We start from the raw sequence: 10,233 nt of genomic DNA on the forward strand, positions 1-10,233 counted from the left end.
CACTCTTCCCTCCTCAGTCCTTGTTCCTTTCTCCCGCACTGGTTTTATTTTTATCTCTTTATTCATTTCTACTCTTTCCTCTTCCTCGTTTTCTCTCACCAGTTCTGTTTGCCAAACTGCCCACAGCCAAAATCATAGCGATCTTATGTCATGAAAAGTAGTTTAATATAGATGGAACTTTTTCAAACACAAGCATCGCCCAGTGCAAGCATCTGTCCTGGAGGCGTTGCAGACGGGCAGCCGTCACGTGTACTGGTTTTCCATTAGGAAATCCCAGCGTCCCCATGCCTTGCTTACGTGTGTGACCCAGCCTAGCACCTCCCCCCCATCTCACTGTGGGAGCAGTGAGAGTCGTCAGCTCACAGCCTTGTCTGACTGCAGGTCACCCCTTACCTGAAGCTCGGGCCCTGCACTGGGTTTTGCCACAGCCCCTGGTGTCCGGGGCAGCATCCCATAGTGCAATATGTTGCTGGATTCACAGTGAAACGTATGAACATCCACGCTGGATAGAACAAATAAAGACTATTATATGAGTTCACCTGGGTTCAGGTCAAGTATATCAGCCAGATGAGTTCAGATCTGGTTAGGGTTTGCCACCAGATAAATTATGAGTAAATTTTCAGTTCTCAGAGCTTTTTGGACATCAGAATTATGTATGATGGATCGTGAAATAATATCATGGGTTAAGAAAGAAGGCCTGTGAAACCGTGGCTGGTGCGGAGGAGCGCTCGCTGAATGGCAGTAAATAAGTCTTGGCATCACTGCGGCTTCAGAAACGGTTTAATGTGCAAGCGTGTCCTTGTTAATACCTTCTTTCATTTTTCAAAATAATATTCTCAAGTTTATTTCACTTTTATCTTCCCCTCATTTCTCGTACTATCTCCATAACCTGCAGCCCTGGAGAATGAAGTGTACCGCAATCCCAAGCAGTCTCTGATCTATCGTTCTGTCTTCGGATTCATGGCGCCTTGCGATGGTGACACGAGCGGGGACTTCTTGAAAACTCTCGAAGAGGAAAAGCCGATGGCAGGCACAGTGACACCAAGGGTCATACATTGTCCAAATACAAGCACGGATGGCAGCTCCCCCGATTCTGACCTTGAGTTTGTAGCCAGTACCAAGGTGAGAATGAAAGATCTTGAGCGAGAGGCCGAGCACTTGGACAAAGCTTTCCAGGATTACCATCGAAGAGTGACTAAGTATCCGGCCACCAGGAGCCCACCGGCAGCCAGGAGCCCGCCGGCTCCGCACTTGCTGGGAGCTCTCAAGAGCATCCCTTCCGGTTCCTCTGACAGGAACATGTTAGCAGAGGATGGGGCCCTGTCCGAGCCACCTGCGGTGGACGTAGCCACTGCGCTAGCGGGCACCGCGGCCTCACGGCTGCACAGAGGCACCTGCCAACGCCCCTCGGCCACGCCCCTGGCGAAGGCCAAACGAGGCCTGGATGGCAAAATGCACCTGGAAGGTGAGCAGCAGAAAAGGGTGCGGCCGCTCGGCCTGCATAGACCGGGCCCTTGGGAGCCCTCTTGTCTGAGGAAGCGCACAGTGCGGGTGCAGGAGTCCATGGGACGGACCGGCAGTGGCACGTTCCAGCATGTCACCTGGCACGCACAGGGGTTCAGAGCGTGACTGGCTTTTCCTTTATTGGCGGGCGATTGGTTTTCTACACTTCACTGTTGTCATTGCAGTTTCACTAGCTGCTTGAGTCGTTCCTTCTTTGGATCATGTATACATACACCATACTCAGCTGTTTGCAAGGATAATAGAATTTATTTTCCAAGTAAGAGTTCCTCAGAAACCACATTGCTTTTTTCGTCTGCGTAACTTGTGATATTCTTGCCCTGGTTCCTTCTGCCCCTTAGGCCTGGGCCAAGCCCACGTGGCGTCCACCAGCCCTCGCCTCGACACAAAACCCCGACCTTCGCCCACCGAGTCTGGCCGCAGCCTTCCCGTGCGTTCGCTCTCCAGCTCCCTGAAGCAGAAGGCCGGGTAAGTGCCCTGTTCTGGTCGGCTCGGCCCAGGCTGATGAGCCGCATGGGGTCTCAGCTCGACAGGTGTCGATATGGAGTTTGCAATCAGATGGTAAAATGATGTGTGATCTTTGGGAATCATCTGAAGTACCTGGGGAAGAAGTCCTTTTAGCAAGTAATTTCTGTTTGTTTGCTAAACTTGACACAAAGAAATATGTACTGTGATATTAATAAGCGCCTTCATAGTTCCGTGAATAGACTCACTTTATAAAGATAAAAAAACAACATACGGCATCTGCAAAAGCAAATAAATTCAGTTTATTTGTAAACTTGAAACAGTTTCACACTGTATTAAAAAGTCATTTGAAAAGATATTTTGGTATTTAAGCATAAACAAATAAAATTTTAATTTCTCTTACTGAAATTCCGAAGCGGTCGGGGCCCTAGGCGGTGACTGCTGAAGCGGGGTGGAGCGGGTGTGCTGGAAGCTGGGCAGCGGGTCGCCCAGGCTGGGCTTCGAGCCACATACAGGGTCCCCATGGCAGGAGAGTCCGACTCCTTAGTTCTGGGCTCCAGCCCAGGCATCTGCACGTTGGCTCAGTTCTACCCTACGAAGTCGAAAACCGCCACGTGTGCCTGTCGTGGTCCTAGAGCGTGTAACTTTTGATATCGCGCGCTCGTGAAAAAGCCAAGACAAGACACGCGCGCTGACTTCGGGTACTCTGATGCATCCTCAGCTGGCCGCTGCTGATGGCGTGCAGAATTTGCTTTTTTCAAAAATGGTGGTTCTTGATAAAATAAACTCCTTGGAACAGCACTGAGAGTGCAGCGTCGTTCTCTGTGTAGCGGTGGTAGTGCGTGCCTCATCATGAGCTGGCTCTGAGGACTACTGGAGTCAACGCGTATGAATCGCTTAGAGTGAGGGCTGGCGCGTGGAGGGCGCCCAGTGCTGTGTAGCTCTCGTTCTCACTGGAAACAACTAATTTTCTAAAGCATTTTCTCCAGCCACAAAAGGCTTTCTGTCCTCCTGTGCCCTTGGATCTTAATTTACGAGAGCTTCGCATTCACGAGTTTTATTCTTCTCACCCAGTCTTTATCAAAGACAAACTGAACCTCAAAACAAAAGTGAATCTTCAAATCCCGACGAGCTGTCTTTTAAGGATAATGAGGAACTGGAATCGTCTTTTGAACGTAAGTTCAAGTACCGGTTTTTATAAGTTGAAAATGTAGAAAGCTTAGTTTTGGTGAAACATATCCACTGTTATAAAAAGCAAAGCAGTTACAAATTAGGACATGTATGTTCTGTGATAAAACCATAGATACAAATATATTGCCTTTTTATTATATCACAAAGATTTTCAGGGATGCATTTCAGTTCTATTTTTTAAAAAATTCAGAATAACCAGTAATTTTAAAGTTGGAGTTGAGCCCGCAAGCGATCCCTTAATTTATCAAGTTTGGCATTGCCTCAGATTTTTAAAAAAGTTATTTTTTAATTTGTTTCTTTCCCTTTTTTTTTTTGGAATATGATGATGCTAAGTTATTTTTCCTTAGAGCACACAGATTCTGTGCACTGCCTCAGATGTGGAAATGCCCTTCCTAGTGCAAGAACGGCGGGGAAAGTGTGCTGGCTTCGTGGTCTAGCAAGTGGTGTCCAGCCTCCGGCCCGCCCGGGGTGCTCCGGCCAGGGCAGCCTGCTGCCGAGCTATGAAACTGGGGCGAGCATCTCTGAGGTTCTTTCCAGTGTGGGGAGGCTTTGCGTTTGCACAGAACCAATCGCATAGCCTTGTCAGCTTCATGGCCAAGTCTGAAAGTATATTTTAAAACAGTTACATGACAGGGCTTAGTCAAATTTGCACATTCTTTGTAACTAACTTTAAGAGCTTGCTTAATTCATTGATATTTAAATAGCATTCAAATGATGATCAGCAAGCCAGGTGAATTTTTCTGTCACTTTCCGAATATAATTTTGTAAATACTTCTAATTCTTTAAAGTGTCAGAACACTTTGAAAAGCGAATTGATTGCCAAGTGTTATGCTGAAAATGCCTTAGAATTAGGAAAGGCCTGGCGGTCACTGTGGCTGAAACCTAGGTGCTCCACCAGAAGTTAGCCCACACTGTGTGCACTGCTGTCTCTTGCTGTCGTTAAGGGCTCACAGGACACTTGTTCACACCTTGTCTAGATGTAGGGGCCCTACCAAAGCCGTGGGAAGTGGACAGTCTCCACCCCGCGGGCGACATGCGTCGTCTGGATTCTGCCGCAGCCGCTGCTTCCACACCTGCCTCCTGTTACTTCCCAGGTAAGTTTGTCTTGGTTTTAACCAACAGGTGGCGTGACGGATGCTGAATGTCCGTCTGTGCCCTGTAAATCGTTTCACGTGTTGCTGAAGGACTTTCTGTGAGCCTGAGTTAGTCACAGTCCTGGTTGGGGTGTGACTGTTGATGACATTTCTGAAGGTCCTCTCAGTTTGACCATGTAAAGACAGTGCTGAGGAGAAAGCTGTGGAGAGGCTTCTCATTTAGTCTTCCCGGGCTAATTGCCTTAAAAATTTTTTATTTACTTGTACAAAGTGTGACAAAGCAGTTACATTTTTGCTTAAGACTCTTCTGCGAAAGCCATTTCATGAGAACCTTACCATCTTGGGAAATCTTAGCATAAAGTCGAAACAACGGTTAATAGCCATGTACGTCTTCGATAGGATTGTGAAATGGTAACATTTCTTGTTGTATCTGTTTGTGTTCATATCTTAAAAAATTAGGGCATACAAACTTTTCGATTTCAGTCTTCGGAAAAGCCGGTAACCCTGGAGGGAAGCTGGTCATTAGGCTTCCCATGTCGGGCCCGCTTTCTCTCCCCTCTTCTCCGGATTCCCCACTCCCCTCACCAGTGTGGAGGGACAGGGACAGACGCTGTAGGGGGGATTTGAGCTTCGTTCCAGCCGGGTCCTTTTCCTTGGACCAAAGCGGTTAAGCCTCAAACTTGAAACTCCTCAAGGAAAATCACCGCTTGTTTTCTCAGCGTTTGACAGGGACTGTCATCCCACAAACCTATGTATGCAAAGCCTCTTATGAGCAGTTCCTTGGATTAAGTCACCATGCTCAGGAATATGAGGAATTACTAAACAAAGGCACTTTGAGAGGGTCGACGTTGCTGGTTCCAGAGTAAATCATTCTAGAAAGCTCTCAGTCACTGAGACTTGATCAAGAGCCTTCTCTGTGCCGGGCATACAGCAGCGAGCTGAGCCGAGCCGTTCTTGCCTCACAGAGTTTCTAGTGCGGGTGGGAGGGGGGGAGGGGTTAGACGATCAGCAAGCCATCACCAAAGACCTCCGATGGGACAGGTACTGAGGAGGGACGGCGGCCACCGGGAGCAGATCTGGTAGGAAGCCATTTGGCAGAGACCTGAGTGAATCTTAGGGAATAAAAACATACAGCACGTTACGTACAAAGCACGAGATCAAAGCCACACCGGAGAAAATGACGCGGTCAAGAGACAGTAGACATGAGATGCGTGAGGCTGCTGCTGGAGTCACGTGGCATTCTGTTTCACAGCAGGCTTTTCTTAAGTAGGGAGAATGAGACTCCAAAATAACGATGAAAAAGTCTAGTGTAGTAAGTACATAAACTAGTAGCAGTCATTTCTTATCAAGTGTGATGTATCGTCCACGATCCCATGTGCTGTGCTGGCGGCGCGGTGGGCTCGTTTGCACCACGTCACCACAGGCACATGAGTAATGCGTTGTGCTGTGGCATCATGACAGGTCCAACGTCACTAGGTGATAGGAATTTTTTAGCTCCATTATAATCCTATGGGAACACAGTCATATATGTGGTCCGTCGTTACTGAACGGATCACATACGTGACTCAAATTTTGTTACACGGAGCATGACGGTATACCCTACAGCCAATAAGTAGCCCTTTTCTCCTGATCTGTTTAAGTTGGCAGCCACACAGCGTTCCTATTCTGAGACTGCAGTTCCGTGTGAGAAGGCGACGTCGCAGGAGTAGCCCTTCTTCCCCCAGCAGGGAGAGGACAGTGCGTTTCCGCCTGTGGAAATGATCAGCTGCCTCCTCTGCTGTTTGAATTTCAAGAGATAGAAAACACCGTGTGGCCTCTGTCTCGTTAGTAAAACTCACTTGGTTCCTGCCGGAGTCTTGGAACCGGACAGAGCCACAGGGTTCATAGTCCTCTGGGGACACTGTGAATTTGTCTCTGGAGGAGAAAAGTCAGTATAATCTGTGGGATTGAGATTGAGTTAAACCTGTGGGGCCAAAGGACTTGTGCAGTGAGCTGTAGGGGACAGACAGACAAAGGCCAGAGGACAGCAGTTGGAGAAACAGACACACACGGTTTTGACAAGGCAGGCACAAAATACTGTGTGGCTATAGTGCCAGGTAGGCTAATTGTCGCTTGAGGAATAAGGAGGACCTCCCAGAGGAGGTGGCATGGTAGGTGGGGTTTTGTGGGAGAGGTTAGGTGCAAGGAGCACATCACGTTCAGGAGACTTTGAAAGCGAAGGCACAGAGCAAGGAAGGTCCAACCGTATTCGGGTACAGTGAGCATGTGCTACAGGGAAACGTTTCGAATGCAAAGGTTACGGGGATATGGGAAGTGTGCCCAGAAAGAAAAAGGCGCGCTGTCGGAGCCTGGACCACAGCGAGTGTGGACTCCACTGTAGTGGCGACGGGGCAGAGCAGGTCCTGGCCGCCTCTTCAGGAAATGACTGGTGCCGATGAAGATGGGTGGCTTGAAGGCAGACTGACGTCAGGAAGGTCGCTGACGAGGTTCTTTCAGCCATCCAGGTAGTTGGTGATCAGGATCCTAATCGCAGCAGGAGGAGGAGTTAAGCTGTGAGCCTGGTGGCCGAGCACGCACAGGGTAGAGGCGCATGATTAAAGGGACAGGAGTGATGCCTCAGGAAGCCAGTGCCTCCATGGGCTGGTGGCAGGGAATCCTTCAGAAACATGGACGTCAGGCTGGGGGAGAGATCAGGACTCGAGAAGATGATGTGGGGCAGAGGCGACAGCTGGCACCCTGTGCGGGGCCGGCCCGGAGGCGCCAGGGAATGACGGCGAGCTGGCGAGCTGGTGGGCGGTGCGCGTGCTGCTTCTGTACTGGTCTGAGCAGCAGAGGCCCCAGGGCCTTTGCAGAGTCAGGGGAGAGGCTTCGAACTGCTGTGTCAATAAACAAGGGCAAATGGTTACTCAGAACCTAAAGGTAAGGGAGGGGTCATCCCCAAGCGCAGAGGCAGCAGTTCGGGACCTGCCTGGGGACGGGTGAAGGAGGGAGGAGCCGGGCAAAGAGGACAGGAAAGCGTGATGTGGAGGGGACGACCATCAAAGTAGTTGGTGGTGAGGGTGACGTCTGTGCATCTCAGTAAAGCAAAGGGAGCCCGCGGTGCTCGGAGTGGGACGGGAGGCCGAAGACCCTGACGATGGACCAGCCGCTCAGCAGAGCCCGCGGAGAAGCAGGCGGGCCTCCCTGAGTCTCAGCAGGGCCCATAAACCGGCCCCACATCTGTTTGAAAGACTGGTGCTGCAAGCTACTCACTCTTTATTTTCTGATCCTTCAGGTGTAGATCAGAAACAAATTGGACAAAAGAGAGAAGAAGAAAAAGTATGGGAGCAGCGGGTGAAAGAACAAAGGCAGAGAGAAGAAAGAAAGCAGAGTGAACAAGAAGCTTTAGAAAGGGAACGAAGAGAGCTAGAAAAACTGGATCAAGAAAGGGTAATATAAGTACAGCTGACTTCTCTGTCCTGACTTCTCCATGGTGCACCCTTAGGAAGTACCTTGCTCTCAGGCGTGTGAGTCCTTAGTGTGTCCCAGAGTCCTGGCAGCGGGTAGGTCACTTGTAAACAGTCTGCCGTGGGCATCGCGGACCCCTCCTCTGCTGAGAGCCCCGGGCAAGGCCATGCACACGCCCGAGGGGCTGCATAGGAAAGCAGGGCCATTGCGAGCCCATGCGCATGCGCTCTCGGCTGCTGCTGAAAACTCGCCCGTAAAGGAGGCGATCTGCGAGTTGTAAGTAGGTAGGGTTTACAGGTCAGCCAGCTGGGACTAGATGGACCCAGGAGGTGACTGCCTGTTCGTGGTAGCCTCCACAGGCTGCCCTGCCCTCCTCCTTCCTAATTCTCCTTGGCCTTCTATGACCTTAATCCGGTCCCAGCCAGATGCATTATTCCGGCCACTTCACACGCCTGCTGAACCTTACATAAATGAACCCGTGTGGATGTTCCCTGAACTCCTGGTTGATTTGGTCTAAAGCACAGGACACTTCAGGCAAATTAATCCTTCCCTTTGTTGAGTCGACATATTTGTCTCCCTTTGATGGTAGCAGTGACTCGAAAGAAAAAAAAAGTTTTCTGCTATGCAGGTTTTACTTAAAGGATCAGAATTATATTACTGGGTGTTTAAAAAATATATTTGTATATTTCCTATTTTACTGCCCATCTATTTGACAGCGAATGATCGAAGAGTCCTTGAAGATTGAAATGGAGAAAGAAGGAAGCATTCAAGAAATGAAAGACAAATCTGCTTGTGCTGAAAACCCTTTAGAGAAATACATGAAACTCATCGAAGAGACCCATGAGACAGTAGATAAGGTGCTGAAGCTCTGGACCAGCTGCCTGGGGTAGGGGCTGGCGGGGACAGGGACGGGGGTGGGGGCGAGGGCTTCTGCGGTTCATTAGAAAACTTTGGGACAGTCTGCCTTCTCCATTGGTGACAAAAAGGTAAAAGCAGAGAAAATCCAAAGTTCAGATGGATCCTTGAGTCTTAAATGTATTACACTCTTGACAAAATTTCATCACTTTTGCTTGGGTGAAAAGATTTTGAGTTGTCAAAGTTTGTAAAGGTTGAGATGTCTCTAATTTTTAAAACAAGAAAGAAATATAATGAAAGTCTTATCAATGAATAATGAATGCATCGGTACTTTTTGAGACATCAGTACTCTAAGTCTGAAGTGCTATGGGTATTGAGAATGCATCCTGGATAGTTTGACGTGCTCGCTGAATTTCATGTTTAAAAGTCACCTCTTTTTTGGACTCTTAAATTACATACATATTTCAAAAATAGTACTTAGAGAAAACAAAGTAGTTAATAAAATGGATACATATCTAATTTCAAAATTCTCTCTCCCTCTTTGTATCAGAACTCAAAGATTGTCAGAGAAGATTCACAAATGGACACACCGCCACCTAGTGACAAAGACGAAAGGTGTGGTTTCCCCACTGTCTCGTTCTTAAGCACACCGTTATCATATTTAGATCTTGGAGTCTGCCTGTAAGAAGTTATTGAATCGAAATTACTGATTTCAAAAAAAAAAAAAATCTATTGCATTTTTTTAAGTTGTGAAATTGCTACAGATACAAATTTTAAGTGAAGGCAGAAACTCCCTGGGGAAGGAATGAGAACATTATAAAGGTCTCTGAATAAACTTGATAAGAATTTAACAAAGTTTTTAATTTTTTGTCTTTCCCTAATTTAGCTTCTCAGGCCCTTCTCATGAAGAACCAGATGACTCTTGGTAACCATGCAAGTGGCCCAGCTCATTCATGTAACTGAATGCGAGTGAGTTCTCTGTAATAAGACAAAATCTCAATAAAAATTGTGTAATCCAGTGTGTTTTTTTTTCCATAATTTTATTTGGTACTCTAGTGTATAAATCAAAAAGAATCTAGTGAAAAGACACCTCTTCAGAATTTCTCATCCCGAGGCCTTTCATTGCATTAGAATGAGCTGCTGGGGTTTTTTTTCTTCCATTTTTGTGTTAGGTTATTTCTTTGAAAATTTATCATATTGGTCAAATTCCAGGCCTGCATTTTGGAAATTTCATCTGTGTTCCTCTCTAGAGCTACTCACTAAGGCTACTGCCTATCAAACAGGAGTCCATCTCCCCCGACATTTTCCTTCTGATTTGTCCCTGAAGATGAAGACATGGGTCTTTCCGTTCTAGGTCTAGAAGTAGTGCAATGTCAGCACTGGTCTTTACTTTTGACATTTTTCCCTTGGATATCAACAAACTCTCAGACGGTGATAAGAGAAGGTGACGTTTACTGAGCACTTACAATGTGCCAGGTGTCATTTTAAACCTCTCCCTGTATACGTCGCTGCATGCTCACATCAGCCGTGTGACGTGTAGGCACGACTGTCCACAGTTTATAAAGTAAGAAATTCAGGTCACAGAGGAGTCAGTGACTAGACCAAGGTCTTGTGACTGTCAGGTCGTGGGGCCAAGACACATACCCAGGTGTCCAGATGA

General features: G+C 47.7%; 1 protein-coding gene across 4 annotated transcripts in view; it reads left to right on the forward strand.

Moving 5' to 3' along the window:
- The window catches only part of OFD1 (OFD1 centriole and centriolar satellite protein), a 54,940-nt gene extending 45,346 nt beyond the window's left edge, over positions 1–9,594 (forward strand). For 3 of the 4 annotated variants that reach the window (XM_016119234.2, XM_016119287.2, XM_016119278.2), the window contains 8 exons: positions 896–1,465; positions 1,863–1,989; positions 3,061–3,161; positions 4,155–4,271; positions 7,546–7,700; positions 8,435–8,604; positions 9,124–9,188; positions 9,460–9,594. In XM_016119234.2, the coding sequence (XP_015974720.2) occupies positions 896–1,465; positions 1,863–1,989; positions 3,061–3,161; positions 4,155–4,271; positions 7,546–7,700; positions 8,435–8,604; positions 9,124–9,188; positions 9,460–9,536 (1,382 nt within the window). In that variant the 3' untranslated portion in view covers positions 9,537–9,594. The remainder of the gene's footprint in view (positions 1–895; positions 1,466–1,862; positions 1,990–3,060; positions 3,162–4,154; positions 4,272–7,545; positions 7,701–8,434; positions 8,605–9,123; positions 9,189–9,459) is intronic. The other variant, XM_036226369.1, reaches the window with a different exon arrangement.
- Positions 9,595–10,233: the final 639 nt, after the last annotated feature.

This window comes from Rousettus aegyptiacus, unplaced genomic scaffold, assembly GCF_014176215.1.
Source record: "Rousettus aegyptiacus isolate mRouAeg1 unplaced genomic scaffold, mRouAeg1.p scaffold_m13_p_9, whole genome shotgun sequence".
NCBI classification, from domain to species: domain Eukaryota; kingdom Metazoa; phylum Chordata; class Mammalia; order Chiroptera; family Pteropodidae; genus Rousettus; species Rousettus aegyptiacus.